The sequence below is a fragment of the Pan paniscus genome, chromosome 3, assembly GCF_029289425.2.
Source record: "Pan paniscus chromosome 3, NHGRI_mPanPan1-v2.0_pri, whole genome shotgun sequence".
Classification (NCBI taxonomy): domain Eukaryota; kingdom Metazoa; phylum Chordata; class Mammalia; order Primates; family Hominidae; genus Pan; species Pan paniscus.
Window position 1 is genome coordinate 183895212 of NC_073252.2, and position 20950 is coordinate 183916161.

Consider the following 20950-nt stretch of genomic DNA (forward strand, 5'->3'; position numbering starts at 1 on the left):
GTGACACAATGCAGTCCTTTCACTGCAACCAAAGAGGGTACAAACTCATAGAATAATTTAGGCTTTTAAGAAGCCCTTAAAATGTTTAATGATGCCTGTATTAAAGTGTTTTTAAGGACCTGAGTTTTGTCCAATGTAATATTCAGCCGTTTTTGGGGGGGGATTCTGTACTTTACAGATAATTGAAAGATCCACCATGATCGTTTAAGCATTGCGTTCTTGGTGTTCTATAAACTCCCATGTAGAATCTGTTTTTTTCCCATAGGTTGTGCATTTCTGGCTCTCAAATAGTCCCAGCAGCACTCTCAGCCTCTGCCCTGCCAGGCCCTGATGACACAGGGGTTGCTGACCTAACGGCACGTTCATCCCTGGAAGAAGAGGTTTACCATGTGGATGGAAAGATTGAGGAGTATTTCGCTTTTGACAGAAAAGAGGAGTAAATAGAATCTTATTTGACATTGACCTCATAAAATAATATTAATTTATTTGACATTTATTGTTATCGTATGCTCATTAAGTGTTTTGTGTATTTTTTACTCACCCAAAAGATTTCTGTTCTTTTGAGAGTAATGTACTCCCCAGAGCTTTTGGATTCCTAGCAGGCGGTGCACGTGTGGGAGCAGCGAAGAGGGTGTTCAGCGCCCTTGTAAAAGCAGACAAGGCTCCTCGCAGCCCTGGTCCTGGGGGCTCCAGGTTCCCCAGCCCTGGCTGCCCAAAAGGGCCTAAGGGGAGTTCCTGCCTCTGTACTAAATTCGTATTATGTTCTTTTTTTTTTTTTTTTTTTTTTTTGAGATGGAGTCTCGCTCTGTCGCCCAGGCTGGAGTGCAGTGGTGCGAGCTCGGCTGACTGCAAACTCCGCCTCCTGGATTCACGCCATTCTCCTGCCTCAGCCTCCCGAGTAGCTGGAACTGCAGGCGCCCACCACCACGCCCGGATAATTTTTTGAATTTTTTTTTAGTAGAGACGGGGTTTCACCGTGTTAGCCAGGATGGTGTCGATCTCCTGACCTTGTGATCCTTCTGCCTCGGCCTCCCAAAGTGCTGGGATTACAGGCGTGAGCCACTGTGCCCAGCCTTGTATTTTGTTCTTAATCAAAAACTACAACTATTACATGATAAAAATTTGCCCCGTGATTGAAAATTGGCACATTAAAAAGTAACACTGATAAAACAAGTCTTAACACATTTGAGAAGACTGAAATCAAGCATCTTTTCTGATCTCAGTGGTACAAAACTGAAAGTCAATAACAGGAAGAAAACTAGAAAACTCACAAATATGTGTAAACTAAACAACCTGCTCCTCAACAACCAGGCAGTAGATCAAGGAAGAAACCAAAAGGGAAATCAAAAAATATAATGAGACAAATTAAAATGGAAACACAACATATTAAAACCAAACTTATGGGGTACAGTAGAAGCAGCTCTAAGAGGGAAGCCTATGGCAATAAATGCCTACATTGAGAAAAAAGAAATATCTGAAATAAACAACCTAACTTTATACTTGAAGGAATGAGAAAAAGAACAAACTAAGCCCAGACTTAGTAGAAGGAAGGAAATAACAAAGCTCAGAGCCGAAATAAATGAAGAGACTAGAAAAAAAAAGAAAGATCAATGAAACCAAGAGTTGGTTTCTTGTTTTTATTCATGTGTAATGGACAAAAATTATATATGTTAAAAAAGAACGATGCTGTTTAACAAAGAATGTTTATTAATATATGTATACATGTACATACATGAATGTGTGTAGATAGAATTATTTTAACTCTAAGCATTGATCTTTTAGTAATTGGAGTGGGTTTTTATTCTTAGTGATGATGAATGTCTTGAACAAAAACCAGCTCAGCCCGGTAGGAAATGGCACGAACTCGGACTTCCTCCTGTTTCCCCGCGTGACTGTGTCAAAGATGCCGTGGCAGCAGAAGTGTTTGATCACGTCTGGACAAATATGGTAGAACTTTTGGAAGAGCTGATTAGAAAACACTGGGAAACTACACTCACAGGTACTTACATGCAGAATTTAGCTTAATGAAAAGAAAAAGTCCCTGTTCCTCGGCCCTGGGCTCCTGCTCCCCAGCTTGGCCAGACCTAGAACATGACCAGTGAGAAGACAAGTGGGTGTTCTGACTTTACTCATGAGTGCTCTTTAGTCCCTTCAAAAAGGACGCTATTGTTTTTTGTGTTATAAAAAATAATGCAGGGCTGGCTGGGTGCGGTGGCTCACGCCTGTAATCCCAGCACTTTGGGAGGCCGAGGCAGGTAGATCACCTGAGGTCAGGAGTTCAAGACCAGCCTGGCCAACATGATGAAAGCCTACCTCTACTAAAAATACAAAAATTAGCCAGGCGTGGTGGCACGTGCCTGTAATCCCAGCTACTCGGGAGGCTGAGGCAGGAAAATTGCTTGAACCCAGGAGGTGGAGATTGAGACTGCAGTGAGCAGAGATCACACCACTGCACTCCAGCCTAGGCAACAAGAGTAAAACTCCATCTCAAAAAAAAAGAATGCAGGGCAGGCATGGTGACTCAGAACTTTGGGAGACCAAGGCAGGAGAATTACTTGAACCCAGAGGTTCAAGGCCAGCTCAGCTTGGGCAATATAGTAAGACCCTGTCTTTTCAAAAAATACAAATAAAAAGTTAGCCAGGCATGGTGGCACGTGCCTGTAGGCCCAGCTACTCAGGAGGCTGAGATGGGAGGACCCCTTGAGCTCAGGAATTCAATATTAAAAGTGAGCTATGATCTTGCCGCTGCACTCCATCCTGGGCAACAAAGCGAGACCATCTCTCCCCCAAAAATAGCAATGCATATGCAGTCTGGAAAACACACAAATACACAAGAACAAGGCTAGAAGTCACGTTTTTTGTTATAGTAAAAATAATTTACCTAACTACTCTCTAATAATGAGAGATTTGTTTTTCATTGTTCGTGACATTATCTGTAATGTAAAATGTAAACATCGCTAATTGAATCATGCTTTAATCCTCTTACTTCATACAAAATATTCTCTAAACTTAACATTGAACAAAAACAAATCATAAAAATGTCAGTGATGGACATTAATGACCAGTTTTATTAATCAATTTGTACAATAAGGCAATAATCACGTTAACCTAAATCCTGTTCTTTTTCCAGTATTTAAGGAATTAGTTGGGCTTTATCATGTGCTGAGAATCTGTGTTGCCCACTGTGTGATCTGCTTCTCCAAGCCCTGCAACCACAGTTCCAGCAGCCAGTTGCTCCACAGGGGTCTCTGCCCTCCGTGGTAACATGTGGAGTGGCCGTAGCATGGGCTCGTGGTAGCTCAAGCATACATATTCTCTTTCAAGAGTGAATTTTAAGTATTTGTATTAGATAATCTGATGTTTCTTGTAATATTGATTCTTCTGTTGACACAGAAGGGAAAAAACAGAGAGAAACATTGAAAGTGGCTGGAAACAGATTTCCGCACGTCCTCATTCCACGCGCTCACGCCGATGGAGCCAGTGGCCCCCCGTCCGGACGCTCCGAGGCTCACGGCATCTCCCTGGTTTCTCGTCCGAACCCGCCCCAGGTCGGTGCTTTCACACCCTTCTCCCTCTTGCCTTCACTCTGTGTGTCTCTCACCTCAGTTTGTCGTTCTGTTAAACTGCAGTACTGAGATATTTGGGGCTGCTTTCCACGCTGCCCGCAGAGGGGTCCATGCAGGCTTTCCATGGTAACTTAAAGGGAAACCTTCACGGTGTCACAGTGCCTGGAGCCCTTGACGTCCTGCCTCTGAAGGACGAGGATGTGCTCAAGTTCCTTGCGGTAGGAGCGCACGCAGGCGGCACCACCCTCGGCTTCCAGATGGAGCAGTATATCCACAAAAGGACGGACCAGCGATGGCATCTCTGTCATAAATCTGAAGGGACCTGGGAGAAGCTGCTGCTGGCAGCTCGTGCCATTGTTGCTGTTGAACCCTGCTGAGGTCCCTGTCTTGCTCCAGGAACACTGGCCGGCAGGCTGTGCTGAAGCTCACTGCTGCCACCAGAGCCACTCCAGCTGCTGGCCGCTTCTCTCCTGGAACCTTCCCTCGCCAGACCCAGGCAGCCTTCCGGGAGCCATGTCTGCTGGTCCCATGTCTACTGATCCCAGGTGACCACCAGCCTCTCAGAGAGGCGTCTTGGCTAACCCACCTCCCATTGCTCTGTGGAACACAGATTCTCCTCTGTGCTGTGTGGAAGTCACCATCCGGTGCAACAAGGGAGCTCACTCAGTGGGCCTGAAGGGGTGGCTGCTGGCTCAGGGAGTTCTGGGCATGCGTGACACCATCCCCCAGGGACACCCATGGGAGTCCACGCCTGACCTCTGCTTCTGCAGAGACCCTGAAGAGATTGAGGTGGAAGAGCAGCCTGCTGCTGATGCAGCTGTGGCCAAGGGGGAGTTTCAGGGGAACAGATTGCTCCAGTGCCTGCTGAGCATTGCCGCCCAGCCTGAGGCTGCAGACCCAGCCCCTGTGTGCACGGCTGTCCAGCCTGAGGCTGCAGCCCCAGCCCCTGTGCATACTACCGCTCAGCCCAAGGGTGCAGACCCAGCCCCTGCACACACTGCCGCCCAGGTTGAGGGTGGAGACCCAGCCCCTGCACGCACTGCTGCTCAGCCTGAGGCTGCAGACTGCTCTGAAGGTGCAGGTACCCCCTGTGCCTATTCAGCCGTCCCTACTGCAGACTGGAGCACTCAGCCTGCCAGGCAAGCCTGTTCTGCAGCTCCCAACGCTCAGGCCCCTGAATGAGGAGGATCAACCACTGAGCGGTCTCAAGCTGTTCTTCCACAGGCCACCAGCAAGATGGAAATAAGGCCGATGGAAAATAAACATCAGTTTCTATTTAAAACAATGATATTCGGGTCTGTTTGCAATGTGATTATTTCATGAAGTTTAACAGAATTACCACATGGCACTGCTCTGAGATGTGAAGCTGTTTTCTACATTTTGGGAGATTAAAAAAATGCTTTCCCCTAATATTTCGAGCTAGTTTGAAAATTATAAATGTTCTCCTTTCTTTCCACCAAAGTGATAAAAGAACCAATGAGTATACATTGGGCTTACTCAGCATTTATTGGTTGTAGTTGAGGCGTTTTGAGGAGATACAGAGGTGAATCCTAGTGATACAAAAGCCGTGACACAGGGTCAGGCGCAATACATTCTGTGAGGGTCGCGCAAAAAAAACAAAAACAAAAAAAACCTTGTAGAAGAATCAAAGAGAGAGTGATTTGTTCTGATTACAGGAGGGGGATTGGTCTTTTACATTGAAGGTAAAATTTGAGCAGGAATGAGCAAGGCTCTTGTGGGAGAGAACTCTGGGTGGGCCATTTCAGGCCAAGCAAAGGTGTGGATGAGTAAAAGATGGGGCCTGTTTGGGGACTGTGACTGGGCTGAGTTTAGGGGATAAGAAACTGGCAACTGCAGCATAGTGGCAAGAACAGGGGATTAGGAATCGAGAGGCCTGAGAGGAGTATTCTTCTGGATATGTTGTTTAACTTTTCTGAACTTTAGTGTCCTTAGCTTATAATGAGATTATTATCTTGTCCAAGGGATTATTATGAGGATAAAATCATAGAAATACCCGAGAGCTCCTACTACAGGGTCCAGCACATACTGAGCGCTTAATAAATTTTTCTTGAATTGCATTTTTATTGAGAGATGTGGTCGCAGGTGAGGCTGGAAAGGATACACTTGTTCACGCGAGGCCTGTAGTGGTGCCAAGGAGGTTGTTTCCACTGCCCACCTTGTGGGGGGAGCAGAGAACACGGGTAAGGCAGGATTCCTAGTCCTGAGCTACACAGAATTTATAGTATAGTTGGAGGGAGCCCAGCCATGTCAAACAACACACACACACAGACACACACCACACCACTCACACCAAACACATCACACACACACACACACTGCACACATCCCCCCACACACCCCCCCACAAACACACACCCCACACAAACACACCACATACCATACACCACACACACACCACACACCAAACACATACCACATACACACTACACACACCACGCACACACACCACACACCAAACACATACCACATACACACACTACACACACACCACTCACCACACACACCACTCGCACACACACTGCACACACCCGACACAAACACACCACACACCAAATACACACCCCACACAAACACACCACACACCAAACACACACCCCACACAAACACACCACACACCAAATACACACCCCACACAAACACACCACACACACAGAAAACACATACCACATACACACACACCACTCACACACACACTGCACACACCCCCCACATAAACACACCACACACCAAACATACATCCCACACAAACACACCACACACCATACACCACACACACACCACACACTATACAAACACATACCAAATACACACATACACACACACTACACACCACACGCACACCCCACACATGCACACATACCCCACACACCACATATCATACACACACCACACACATACACCACATGCATACACAACCCACAACACACCACACATGTACACACCCCACACCTACACACCCCACACATACACACACACCTTCACACATACCACACACACTACCACACACCACACACACACCTCACCACACCCCACACACACCACACCACACCACACACACACCACATCACACCACACCACACACACACACACACACACACATCTCCCCACATGGGAGGCAGTCTAGCTGATAGCAGAGTGAAACTTGCGTATATAGACTACTAGTTCTGGGCTTGATGTCTGCATTTAATACTCCGTGATTTTAAATCAGTCCCTGTTTCTCAAAACCTCAATTTCCTGATTTATGAGGTAGGAAGCTGTGAGAATTAAAGGAGATAAAACATTTCGTGTAGTGTCTGGTGTAGAGTGGACATTCAATAAGTGTTACCTTTTGTTATAATCAGATGCTAATTATATATTAATAGTCTATATAATCCTTTGTAATTAGATTTTTGTGTAATTTTTTAATTAGATGTAATGTTTTGTAATTATATATATTTTATAATGAGGTGTGTTTTGGATCATAAGTGCTCTGGGAGTCAGAAGAAAAATACTTTTCACAGAGTAGGGTAAGATATGAACCAAGGCCTAAATGACAGGTGTGATTCGTTAACATGAGAAAGGAAGGGAGGCTCTTCAAAGCAAAAGCAGAACTGCACCTGGCGTGGGAGCTTCTAAACCCGCGATCTTTGTGAGACTGAAGGGACACAGGCCTGAACAGAACCTGTGCTTCGGGGAGCAGTGGGGAGAACAGAGCGTCTCAGAGGCTTGTTTCACTCTCTAGTGTAAGTCTCTGTGCCTTTTCTGTTCTAAAGAAACTTTTGGAATTGCTACCTGCTTATTGTATTTTTTTGGTCTCTTTAAACTGCTCTGACAAGTTCAATACAACATTTCCCACTTAAAAAAAATAGGCAGTATGAATATCACACCAAGAGCAGTGGATGAGCCTTTAAATATCAGGCAAAATAAACAGACCAGAAAAATATGGACATTCTAGAAGCTGAGGCATTTTTTAAATAGCTGTTTTGTTTTTGTAATTACTTTGTTTGGATAAATGTTAAAAAAAAATAAGTGGACAGCAAAGTTAACAGAATAAAAATAGAGCCTGCTTTGAAATACTCAAGGTGTTCTAGTTCTAATTATGAAAGCTCTTAAGTTATTCCTCTACATATGATTGTGGTTGCCACATGTGTTCATGAACTAGAACAGAATTCCAGTCCCAGAAATCCTGTTCTCCTACATCTAAATATGGTTATTTAAAAAAACTTTTAATTTTACTTTAAGTTCTGGGATACATGTGCAGAATGTGCAGGTTTGTTACACAGGTATACATGTGCCATGGTGGTTTGCTGCACCTGTCAGCCTGTCATCTAGGTAAATATTATTTTAAATCCTAGTTGGTCATATTGTGGGACTGAAGAGGGAGTTAAGAATTCCTTAGCCCTTAGCTCACACTTTCTGTCATCTCATTTAATTCTCTCAATAGCTCTGTGAAGTAGGTATGATTTTTCCCCAATGTAAAGATGGGGCCATTAAAGGTCCAAGAACAGAGTAAGTTTTCCAGAATTACAAATCAGGAAGCAGTTAGAGCTGGGATTCAGACTGACGCTTTCGAGGGCCCAGGCCATCTCACCGCTTCTGGGAAGAGAACCCAGGCAAGTGTGGAGGGGAGGAGAGGAGGAGAGGAGAGGTCCCAGGCAAGCAGGACAATGAGGAGCCGTGATGCCCGGCCTGTGCTTCTCCCACTTCTCTCTCTGCCTTCCTCACCCTGGAGTTACCAGAGGCTGATACACGTTGACCACACCAGTGCTCCCTTGCCCTCCAACCTCCGGGATCTCAGAGCATGGGGGGAGACTGAAGCACGGCTCTGCTTCCCTGCAGCCTCCCTGCCAGGTCACCCTGGGCTGGTGGCGTTCCTACCCCGTGCAGCTACCCTCTCCGGGTGCAGGAACCTCTCTCTCACTTCTGGCCACTTTGGGCCAGGTGCGCTCAATGTCCCCACTGTTAGGAGCCTTGGGGAATTAACCAATTCGTTGTTAATGTCTCGGCCCACATCTTTATAAAATATATCCCCTTTATTAGCTTTTCCTCCAGTTAGCTGGTGAGTGTGCCAGGTGTTTCCTGCTGATTTCGGACAAGCATCAGTCATTGGAACGGCACTGGGCATTTGTAATTCTTTTTTTTTTTTTACTGTTCTCAGATTCATCACTTCTCCAGCAGTTTTTATAGTGACATGAATGGTGTCATGACAATTCAAGCAAAACCGCTTCAGCGGAGACCTGCCTATTTTGCTGACAGAACGCAGTACGTATCAGAATCAGTAGTAGTTACCCAGCCTCTTCCCTGTGCTGCAAACACTGGAGCACTGAAGACTGCAGGGGACATGAGATCACGAAGGTCCCATTTAATCCCATGCTTCAGATGTGCCTGAGCACGTCTGGAAGAGCAGAAACAGACCCTTTAGTACCAACCACAAAACAGTTACTATCGTGTATTTGGTAGGGAGAGATGGGGAAAGGGGAATGTAGTCCTGAAATTCTTAATCTTGTGGGCTTGACTGTTTGATTACCGACAGTGAAAACCTTAGCCCTCTGCCTGTGGATGATTCTTCATTGAAACAGAAACAGAAATGATGGGTCTTTTCATTCATTCAACCCGTGCTTAGGAGTATGTTCTAGGTGCCAGACTGTTCTAGGCAGTGCCCAACTAAGCACAGACAGGCGCGTTCCCTGTTATCACAGCACTCGCAGCTGAGTAGCTCACAGGATTTCCTTCCCAGGAATGAGAAGGAGGACAAAGCATCGGGTGGAGGGGCAGGTGCTCTCTCCTCCGCACGGCACAGACTGGGACGGGCCTCAGACACTCATGGATTATCACCTTCTGCAAAGAAAACACCAGTGCCCTGGAGGCTGCCTTCTCTTGCTTCAGATTCACAGAGACTAAAAACTCCCAACATCTATAGTGACGAAGTTCTTCGGGGAACAAAACTGTGAGTCTGGTTTCTTTCATAGTAAACTCAAGGTCACGGAGGACCTAGATGCTTCTCAGTTAGGGTTTATGGATCATCCTGGACAAAGCATCCTCTACCTAGTTTTACATAGATGCTTTTCTAATGAGTTCATCGAGCATTTAACATTCCGCTTGCTCCAGTGGTCTACTTAGCTGTATCCTAGGACACAAGGTCAGGCAATGTCCCTGTCACACAGGCGGAATGAGCCTCTGATGCTGGGGGACCTTGGGTGGATTTCAGTGGCCTCATCTGTGAAACAAATAATTAGCTAATGCCTTTCAATTACATAATTAATACTTTTCAAGGGGAGGTTTAAATAAAATAATGTATATAAAATGCTATAAAAATAAAAGGACTGTGTCCCTATCGGATTATCTTTAAGGATGCATTTTTCTCTATGTGGGAGTTTCAGCAAAGCTGTTGATTGCAGGATTCACATCCCGTCGTGGCCTCCTTAGAAAGGTGCCTGTCTCTTGCCCTCCAGCTAACTTACCAGTATCGGCCAATACTTACATTGATAATAATAGCTAATGTTTATTGATCACTTTCTTTGTTATCAGCACCAGGTAAATGAATTACATTTATGATCTTATTTATTCCCCACCACAAACCTTTATATTGTTGGGACTCATACTATCCCAAATCTGAGACGAGGGAACAGGCTAAGCCTGCCGGAGATCATCCCCGCCAGGAAGAGGCCCAGCCGGACACACCCCCAAGTGCTCTCAGGCTTTAGAGACCACTCACTGGACCCCCGGCCTGCAGGGGAGCGGTTATCAGGAGCCGAGCTCAGGAGCGGGCGGCTGCCAACGCTTACCTGGCACCCAGACTTTTTCCAGATGCAGTCATAACCCCCCTTTCAGCTTTTTAATTGGTGACTGTTTCTTTCACAGTTTGGGACTGATGTTTCCAGCTGTGTTGGGTCTGCTGTGCTGATTCCTTCGAGATCCCTCTCCCTCCTCCGCCTCGCTTCCCCCCATGCCAGTCAGCAGCACATGGTGCCAGTCAGCAACACATGGCAGGCTTTCTCCTCCTGCCCCAGCCTACCTGGGCCCCCTGTCACACCTTCATCAAATAGAAACCCATTTATGTTTCCTACTGAGATACATTCAGATGCCACTAACTGTACAAATCCCTGTGTGTTCTGACCCCTCCCTCCCTGTGGGCTGGTGATTTTTCAGCTTTCTTTTTATTATTGCCACCCTGAGGAGCCCTTTTAGACCATTCTTCCCAATTGCTCTCCCTACACATGGAATTGTCGTCCCACAGACAGCCTGTTTGTCTGTGTGCATAGCTGTGCTCTACACATACGAGGGAAGCTGTGGCTTCAGAGGGGCCAGTGCCCACCCCCTTTGGTGATGCTACCTCACCTGTGTCCCCCGGCTTCTCACCCGCCTGGATTCTCACCTGCCAGCCTCACTTTCCCTCTGACCCCCCCACACACCAGCTCTGCGTCTTCTCACCTCCATCCTCTGTCTTTCACTTGTATTGAGATAACATTTTCCCATAGTTATCAGAGTGCTGTAAGTTCCCTGGGGAGCATCCGGATAATACCACACATAGCAGAAATCAAAGACCTCCTGTGTGCCCCTCACGCAGAAACATTGAAATCACAGCTCTTGGCAGATTTCCTGTCACTTGCCAGTTATCCATGTACCTGGGTGCTCAGTGACATGATGATGTGTTGCAGGCCGACTGGCGTGGACCACATGGCTTCCCCACTGGTTCAAACGTCATGGAGCAGGTTCCCCCCGATAGGCACGGAGACCAGGGAGCAGAATACAGCAGTTCCTGGATGCCGCCTTGTTTCTGTAAGACAGATTTCATTCTATTTCAGTGGACCATTTAGGTTCTGTATTGGAAAACAAACAAAAACAACCTTGGCACTTCCAAGTGAAATTAGTAACATGAGATCTGAGTAGCTGTATTCAAATGCCTTCATAATCTGTTTCCAGAAAGTAAATGAATGGCTTATGAGAATTTACAGGGAGTGAGAGGCTTAATTCACCGTTTTGTGAAATAAAAGCATGTCTTGAACTAAATCAGAAATTCCAGGTGTCAAGGAAATCTCTGATAGGATAGTGGAGCAAAGAAGAGAGCATGAAATTTGGTCAGGAGACAGGCAGGTCCACGTGGATCCTGCCACAGAAACTCTCTTCTATGACTTGGTGCAAGTCACTTTAATCTCCCTGAGCCTTAGTGTTCTCTGTAAAAGGGGATTAATGATTCTTACCTCTAAAGAATTGTTAGAAGGACAAAATGAACTCATAGGTGTTAAATGATTCCTGACGTGAAATTATGAGCTCAGTAAATTAGGACCCTGGTCATTTCTGTCGGTCATTTTTACAGCTAACCTTTGCTGTGTCTATTGCAGTGGAGGGCAATACCTTCTGCAGTCAGACTCGCCTCGGCCAGGCAGTCAGGTCTGCAGGGGGTGTGCTGTTGCCAGCATGCACATCCAGGCAGCCCCCAGGTTTACAGCCACCCCTCACTCCACTTCACACAAGTAACTTGTCTCTAGTCATTTTATACAACACAGAAGGACCCCTGTTGTAGGAGCATAAAGACATAGAGAAAAACCCTACCTGGGGCCAGGTTTCCTCCTGCATGCCCTGTGCCACCTTGAGCCCAGCACTGGAACCCATTCCCAGAAGGCAAGAGTTGCAAAGTGTTCATGTTTAACCTTAGAATAGCATCATTTTACAAAAGGCAGTGGAGTGCAGTGGCTCACGCCTGTAATCCCAGCACTTTGGGAGGCTGAGGTGGGTGGATCACGAGGGCAAGAGTTTGAGACCAGCCTGGCCAACATAGTGAAACCTCATCTCTACTAAAAATACAAAAAAATTACCTGGATGTGGTGGCACGTGCCTGTAATCCTCGCTACTCGGGAGACTGAGGCAGGAGAATCGCTTGAACCCTGGAGGCCAAGGTTGCAGTGAGCGGCGATCCCACCATTGCACTCCAGCCTGGGTGACAGAGCGAGACTCTGTTTTAAAAAAAAAAAAAAAAAAAAAAGGCAAACATCACATTAAAAAGTCTGCCACTTCACAAATGCAGAATTACATTTTCTTAAGGTTTTTTAATCTCTCTTTCCCTATTATGACACTATCATTTTATCAGGCTTAATAGTGCTGTTACATAATCAAAATATATTTCGTCAGGTATTTATCCTTAGGAGACCTGATCCTTAGTAATGTCTAACTAAAAGTTTCCAAATAGATGAGTGAACGATTGAGCATGTCGAGATTTTCTTTTGTGTTTTTAAGGATTGCATTTATTTTAAACAAGAACATACTATCCTTCATTTAGTACAGAGGAAGGCATCTACAAACCCGTGTGTCGAGTGCCATGCCTGACGGTACAGAACGATCGCGTCTTCGAGAAAGAACAGCCACCCTGGAACAGTTGTCAAGGCCCAGCACAACCCACACGTTCCGGGTGGGTTCTCCGTTTCCTATAACTTTAATTTTGAAAAACATTTGAAAAAAATGAAACTTGTCCCTGATTTTATTTTTCTTCCAGCAGTCGGATACGCCTCGAAAAAGTTCATTGACACAAATGGAATTTGCTGCTCACACATGGACAGGTCAAAGTATTTTGACAGGTCAGCTTTTCTCCATATGTAAATAAAGTGATGTAGTAAGTGAGATTTCAAGTTTCAGACAGTGAAATGGAAGATGATCTACCTTGATAAGCCTATTTTGCTGTAGGAGGGAATAGCAAATGTTTGGGGCCTGTGGCCTGACCTCAGAAACCTGGATCACAGAGCACACCTGCAGAGACTCACTTACCTGCTGTGAGGTCAAGAAGAGGGGAATGTCCAAAAGCTCTCAATGAACTGGGGGCCTCACTCTAAAAAAAAAAAAAAAAAAAAAAAAAAAATGCTGTCTTAGGAGCAGTCGGTACCTCTGTCTGCTGTAGCGTTTTCATGCTCTATTTCTAAGTGAAACTCTGCTCTCAGATTCTCTTTGAAAATCTGATGATAAAAATGCTTGAGAAAATTAACACAGATTTGCTAATTACTTTATAACACAAGGTTTTACAGATAAATAGGTATTCTTAGCCTGGTATGCTGTTCGCAGGATATTCTAGTTTGAATACGGGCCAGTGATGTTTCCAGTTCCAGAACAGTCTCCAACACTATTTTCAAGGCGGTAGTGTGGCCTCATGAGGTGTGCTGCTCTGGAGTCTGACGTTGGATTTCCACCCTCGCTCTGCCACCGGCTGTGCAACCCTAGGAATGTCCCAACCTCTCTGGCCCTCAGCTTCCTCTTTTATAACAAGCGGGGTAGATAAAATCATTATTGGAAATCTGTGAAAAGGATCTAGCTAGATACCAGGCATATATTGCTCAGAAATGATGAATTATGAACCATTTGTATTATAAATAACCTGAAATTTCAGGGATAATTTATTGTTTTACAGGGACTTTTAAACATATAATTCTAAAAATAAATTTCGTAACATGTAAGCGTTGCGTAGCACAGATCTGTCGCTGTCCACATCAGCCCTCCTGTCGTCCTGTAGCATAGTGATGTAGCATAGTGATGTAGCATAGTGATGTCGAGATTCTTCAGCTCTGTAAAGTTCTGCTCCTGCGCTAGTCGCTCTGGGCTGCTGGGCCTTTTTGTTGCTTTTCTTGTATGTTCCTTAGCAGCATTAGCGGTCATTCGCATGTCAACAGCTCGTTCTCTAAAAAGCAGCCATGCTACATGGTCAGGTGTTGCTTCTATTTATTTATTTATTTATTTATTTATTTATTTTGAGACGAAGTCTCACTGCGACGCCCAGGCTGGAGTACAGTGGTGCAATCTCAGCTCACCGCAACCTCCACCTCCCAGGTTCAAGCGATTCTGCTGCCACAGCCCCCCAAGTAGCTGGGATTACAGGCACATGCCACGATGCCTGGCTAATGTTTGTATTTTTAGTGGAGACGAGGTTTCACCATATTGGCCAGGCTGGTCTCAAGCTCCTGACCTCAGGTAATCCACCCATCTTGGCCTCCCAAAGTGCTGGGATTACAGGCATGAGCCACTGCGCCCAGCCCAGGTGTTGCTTTTAACACAATTGTAGGTGCTTGGGGGGAAGTAGGCGCCCAAGTTAGCTTATCAATCATGGATGGGTGTATCAAGTGCTCACTCTGTGCCAAGGTCTATGCCAAAGGCTGGGATTCAAACAGCAGGGGTGTTTCCGTCTGTGCCTCAAGGAGCATTGAGCCTGGCAGGCAAGCTGGAAAAGGCTGTGAGAGGGGTGAGCAGCACCACCTGGATCCCCTGTCAGATGGCTGGAGGGTGCCGAGGCTTCCTAGAGGAGATGACCATCACAAGGAATGTGAGAGAGAGGGAGTGAGGGCTGACAGATGACTCTCTGGATGGCCAGCGGCGGGTGGTGCTGAGCGAGGGAACTGGGGAAATTCTGACGAGTTCACTTTTGGGGATGCTGACTACAGCACGCTGAGTGGAGGCATCTGGGAAGTAGTTGGAGCACACGTAAGTAGAGGTTTGGAGTGGGAATTGGGTTCTGAATTTGTTCTAAATCTCACTGTTAATCATTGACCAAATGCCAAGTCAGTGTATTCTCTTATCAGTAACTTTTTTTCCTTTAAAATTTGCTAGTCATTGTTTCTACAATTATAAAAATAATACATTATCGAAACAGACAACTTACAAAACACAAAAATCCACCAAGGACAACACAGCCAAGGCCCCTGATCTCACAACGTAGAGAGAACGCGGCTCAAAGGCGTGAGCTGTGATGTCGGTGCGATGAGGCGCGTGCCCCATGCAGACGTCCCCAGGCCCCAGGTGAGGCGCATGTGGCCTCACACACGGATTTGAGCTTGGGAGCAGGAGGCCTAAGTCTTGTCCCTCAAAAATGGAAAGCTCTTTCTTTCCTCCTGAGCACTCTGTCAAGGTCAGCCCACCACGCTGCTCACACAGGAGTCGCCTCTCTGGCCACCAGCTCAGGCAGCACACCACGATCTAATAGGACATTCAGGAATGAATTAAAAACCACAGTGGATTCATGGTGACCCCTTCGGCAGATCACTCACTGCTTTCTGGAAGAGGAGGTGGGGGTACAGCTGGTATCGGGGGACTGCAGTGACCCCCACTGGGGGCTTCCACAGGAGTTACGTTAACACGTGCAATCACATATGGCCACTTAACTCATGTAGGACCCAGGGAACGGTCCATGCCAGTCATCTGCGCCTCACTGCCTCTTAACTACTGACCCAAGACAAAAGAGCTGTTAGAAGAGAGAATGCAGCCAACCAAATGCACGGCTCCAAGAGGTTTTGCATCTGTAACAACAAGCTAACATTTAGTTCTTTGGTTCAAAATATTTCCCCTCCTTAACCATTTTTTTAATGCTTCAAAGCTCATCCCCATTTGGGGAGTGGGAAGGGTATGTCCAGGCCCCCTCAGGATTAGGCTGGCTTTTCTTCCTTTCCACCAGGTGCACAGGCAAACTGGCCACAGGGGACTCCCTGGAGCTCCATGCAGCTTGGCAGGGCCTGTGCAGTCCGGAAGGGAGGGCAGAGATGCCCAGGGCTGTAGGTGCCGGCCTGTGCGATCCAGAGGAGGCCATGCCTGGTGGTCGTGAGAGGCACGGGCCTTGGCACGGAAGTCCTAGCTCTGCTGCTGGGTGCTGTGACACCAGGCATTCCCTGTGGGTCTCAGCTTCCATACCTGTAAAATGGGAATAACACCTCACTCAAGGACTCCTGAAATAAAACACGGAGCAGATAACGCAGTGCCTGGTGCATAACAAGCCTCAACGTATCCAAGGACTCATCCTGATCACCCATGAGCCTACTTAAGGTCAACCCTGTCTCATTTAAAAAACAAAACAAGACTGTGCATTCAAGTTCAGGTAGAGGTGGCCCTGTCCAGGGCCAACCCCCGCCTAGAACCAGCCAGGCTTGTGCTGCTGGAGAGGAATGGCCAAGCCAACGCACTCGGGACCAGCACTGAGCAGCCTGGTGAGCTCTAAGCCCGCAAAGCAGGCAGGCCCCCTGACAGGCAGGTGGTGTGCAGGGGTCCCTGGGGCACCGAGGGACAGAAAACCTCAGGAGAAGGAGGCCCTTTCACCCGCCAAAGTGGAACCTTCCCCACTGAACACCGGATCTCCCAGCACTGTCTGACCTTCAGTCACATTTTAAACACTGAACAGAGGGACAGAGGGACCTGTGTTCCTTGATGTTTCATCTTTGTTCATCCATCGGTCGTCCTGCAAATCAAAGTCCAGAAGCTTCTGCACTAATTTCGAAGTCAGGCTGAACCTTGAGTCATGAACAAAACTCTTTCAGTTTTCCTCTAAGTCTTCATGGAGCTCATCATAAGCAGGATCCTCATAAAGGAATTTCTGAATCATTCCGATCAGTGATTCTAAGAACCACATCTTTCTGCAGTCCTTCTGAGTGGCCCAGCTGTGCAAGAGACATCCCCATGCAAAAGCAAAGCCTTGATAGCACCTGATCTCAGACCGGATGTTGGCTCCGTGCACCCTGCGGTGCTGCCTTCCTTCAGTGACGCCCACACTCCTGCCTTCCTCCTCCTTCAGTCACACCCACACACTGCCTTCCTCCCAGCCTTCCTGACGCCCTTCTCCATGTAACCCCACATCCGCCTTCATGATGGCACCCAACACAGCCTGGCTCCCAGGGTCAGGGTCAGGCCCAGACGCACCGCTTCAGAGGATGAGCTCTTATCAGGAACTCTGAGACAGCTATTGTTGATGGTCAGAGGTCTTTTCTATATCTGCAGAAGTGATCGAGGGTCCATAAGAGGGATCTTCCTGTCTTTCTGAGGGTTTGTTTTCTTTTTCTCTGACAAGCAGGCACATGACCTCCTTGCTACCTTTGCGTCCAGGTCAAAAAGCACTGGGAACTTCTAACTTATCAACTTTTATTATTTCTGTGATAGAAAAAAAAAGGAGCCAAAGGGGTATTCCAGGTAGTGGGAAGGATCCCTTAAAGTACCTGGCGTTGCACCTGCCCCTGGGAAGCAGGAGAGCTGCCAGGAAGTAGTGCTCCCTCAGCCTCCTGGGCCAGGACCCGCCTCTGCGTGGAAGCTTCTCGCAAATCCACCAGCTCGGGAGGACGCGTGGCCTGCACCTCCGCTTGATTTTGGGGGAGCACACTTCCTTTTCCTTAGGACCCTAATAGGCAGTTTTTGCATATGACTATTTCCTAATTTATACAAAAGTGTATTAAAATAAAATATATATTTTAAAGTATTTGCATGGAATGTACAAAACAATCGTTCTGAGTGGTTGCCTTTGTAACATTTTAATGAGAATTACCTTTTGCTTGGTGTTTCCAGGTTCACAATATGTGCCTGAATCTTTTCAGAGGACAACTTTGACTTTCAAGAAGAGATTCCAAGTGACATCTTGAAACCACCTCACCAGAACCATTGGAGCACCTGTGGCCTCGGCACGCTGCTTATCACTTGAAAAATGGAGGAACAAGTGTTATATTTATCTGTGTGTCTGACAGTGTGAGATGTTAGACCGAGAGAAAAGCAAACAAATAAATCACTTAATCTTGAACACTTTGCACTGTAAAGAGAGTGAAAGTCAAACCCACCAAGCTGCCTTGCTGAAAGCATCTCCAAGGTTCTGTAGGCTTTGTTCAGAAGACCCTGATGTGTGTTTGCAGTCCGTCATTTTATCAATGATACACAAACATAATTAGCATGTGTATGTACTCACACACTAATTACATGTAAGAATATATTATCTAGGAATATGTCATTTGTAACTTTGTACTCTGACGTATTTTCTAGTCTCACCCTATTAGTAATTCTGTCAAAATCCTAGACACTAGTAGATATTAGTATTTGAGACAATATGTCAGAGTCTGAATAAGACTCAGCTTGTTCTAGTCATGCTGAGTTTCTCATACATTTTTTAAAAGTGCTTCCGCCATGAACCTCTTTGAGAAATGTCAGTGGCAAAATCTCCCAAGCTAATTTTCTTTTTCTATGTTCCATCTTCAAATTCAGACAGTTCACATGAAGTACCCCACATTTATTGATCTTAGGGTTGAATATAAACGTAATTAAAAGCTATGGCAGGTGATGTCATCTTTATTGTTTACAGTTGAAGCTCCTCCATGGTAGGGGAGCCTCCCACCCTCCACGTGCCATCGGGAGCTGGCCTTTGCCCAGACGCCACCACTGCAATGACACCTTCCCAGAGCCCTCATCTCCTTGCGCTCTGTCCTGCTCGGCCTGGCTTTTCTTCAGAGTGTGTTTCCCCATCTGACATTACTGTAGAAAATGGAGCAGAGAACGGGAAGGGGAATTAGCAGAGATGAGGCTCCAGGCATGTCTTCCTCTTGTCCCTCTCCCCACTGTTTCTCTTGATTGTGATTCAAGTCCTTACACTCATTTTTACATTCTCAGATCTCAAATCAGCTAATTTCTTCTTTTCTATCAGATAATTGCATTTTATCAGTCTAATTATTACTAATCCAAACTGTAACTTTATAAGGCTATATATATGAGCATATTTATAAACTTAGATTTATAAACTATATACACACATATATGTATCATATAAATGCATAATAAATTACTTTCAGACTATTTCTGGCTGTAAGGAGAAGGGATCATTGCCTACTAGTAGATGTCTGAAATTTTAAAAGATGTGTTGAGACTAACATTAGTGTTGTCCTTTATCACAGGGTGACAAAAATGACCCAGAGCCTTGCCTCTGTTTGAAAATTTCTCCTTGACTTTGCTGACTCCATTTCTTTTTTCTTTTCTTTTTTTTTGAAACAGAGTCTGGCTCTGTCGCCCCGGCTGGAGTGCAGTGGCACGATCTCGGCTCACTACAACCTCCACCTCCTGGGCTCACTACAACCTCCTGCCTCAGCCTCCTGGGTAGCTAGGATTACAGGTGCATGCCACCACACCCAGCTAAATTTTTTTGTATTTTTAGTAGAGACAGGGTTTCACCATGTTAGCCAGGCCGGTGTTGAACTCCTGACCTCAGGTGATCCGCCCACCTCGGCCTCCCAAAGTGCTGGGATTACAGGCGTGAGCTTCCGCGCCTGGCCAGCTGACTCCATTTCTATAGCAATGAGACACATTAGGCAGCAGCAGCCGCAGTGACCACCAGGTCCATGCCTCTTCCATGGTCACAGCTCCATGTGTCCGGGGAAGATTGCTAATGCTTAGTTTCCTGCACAAAGCAAACTAAAGCATTTTTGAGAATTTTCTACATTATTCCTAAACATTAGCAATAGAAACTTTTAAGAGCAAATGTCAGTCTTAATTCAGCAGCTCTCCCACTTGAGGAATAGTTAGATATGTGAGTAGCCTGGAGCCCATGTTATAGGGCTGCTGGTTAGGTGCTCTCTGGTGCATCATTACTGCTCAAAGCATGCAGGGGTACATGTGCAGGTTGTTACATAGGTAAACTTGTGTCGTGGGAGTTTGTTGTACAGATTATCACCCAGGTATTAAGCCTAGTATCCATTAGTTATTTTTCCTGATCCTCTTCCTCCTTCCACCCTCCACCCTTTGATAGGCCCTAGTGTGTGCTGTTCCCCTCTGTGTCCATGTGTTCTCATCATTTAGCTCCCACTTAGAAATGAGAACGGATGGCATTTGTTTTTCTGTTTCTGCATTAGTTTGCTAAGGATAATGACTTCCAGCTCCAGCCATGCCTCTGCAAAGGACATAATCTCATTCTTTTTTATGAGCTCAAGCTTCGTAGTAGGGAAAACACTGGATATTCAGTCTAAACTAACATTAAGGTAGGGTATCCAAGATAAAATGTTTTTTCTTTGAAAACCACTGAATATACTTTATGGTAGCTTTACCTTGTTTGGCTCCAGAGGTTTGCAAATAAGAATCTATTATTTATATATATATTGGTAAAGGACAAAATATTTTTTAAAAAGTGATCTTGAGTCTTCTAAACATTAAATTGGAAGATAAAGTGCCATTTTAGAGATTACATAGAGACTTGGCCCTGTCATTGATTTTAAAAATGACCTTCTCATTGCACTGATTTTTACCCCATGTTAAAGTTAGTATTTTATTTATACATTAAATTAGATTTAGAGATTAGTAAATAATGCTTATATCAAGGATGGTGCTTTTTAAGCTAATTAGGTAAAAATTAGGGCAGTGTTTTATAATCTACTTTAATAAATGAGTCTTACCTTAGAATTAATCTGTTAAAAATTAAAAAAGAAAAATTGAACTACTTCTGAGATAGATTTTTAAATTCAGATTAGTGAATTTTACACTAATTGAATTACATTAATTAAAATGCCTGTTAGTTTATCCAAAACCAAAGAAAGAATGAAGAAATTTTTAAACAATCTAAGAAAATGTAAAATACCATAGAAAACTGCTAGATTTTGTGAATTTAATATAAAAGGAAGTATCCATATTGA

The 20950-nt window shown here is 45.5% G+C and overlaps 1 protein-coding gene and 1 pseudogene across 6 annotated transcripts in view; one reads left to right on the forward strand and one right to left on the reverse strand.

The window, feature by feature from the left end:
• Positions 1-18608, forward strand: part of FAM149A (family with sequence similarity 149 member A) — a 67887-nt gene extending 49279 nt beyond the window's left edge. For 3 of the 6 annotated variants that reach the window (XM_063604035.1, XM_063604037.1, XM_063604039.1), the window contains exons 6-14: positions 266-436; positions 1809-1999; positions 3394-3548; positions 8725-8828; positions 9304-9513; positions 11225-11345; positions 12844-12972; positions 13060-13138; positions 17859-18608. In XM_063604035.1, the coding sequence (XP_063460105.1) occupies positions 266-436; positions 1809-1999; positions 3394-3548; positions 8725-8828; positions 9304-9513; positions 11225-11345; positions 12844-12972; positions 13060-13138; positions 17859-17932 (1234 nt within the window). In that variant the 3' untranslated portion in view covers positions 17933-18608. Of the gene's footprint in view, positions 1-265; positions 437-1808; positions 2000-3393; positions 3549-8724; positions 8829-9289; positions 9514-11224; positions 11346-12843; positions 12973-13056; positions 13139-17858 lie in introns of those variants that run through there. The other 3 variants (XM_063604036.1, XM_008977156.5, XM_063604038.1) reach the window with 2 other exon arrangements.
• On the reverse strand, positions 13799-17714 carry LOC103786952 (protein LTO1 homolog; annotated as a pseudogene).
• Positions 18609-20950: the final 2342 nt, after the last annotated feature.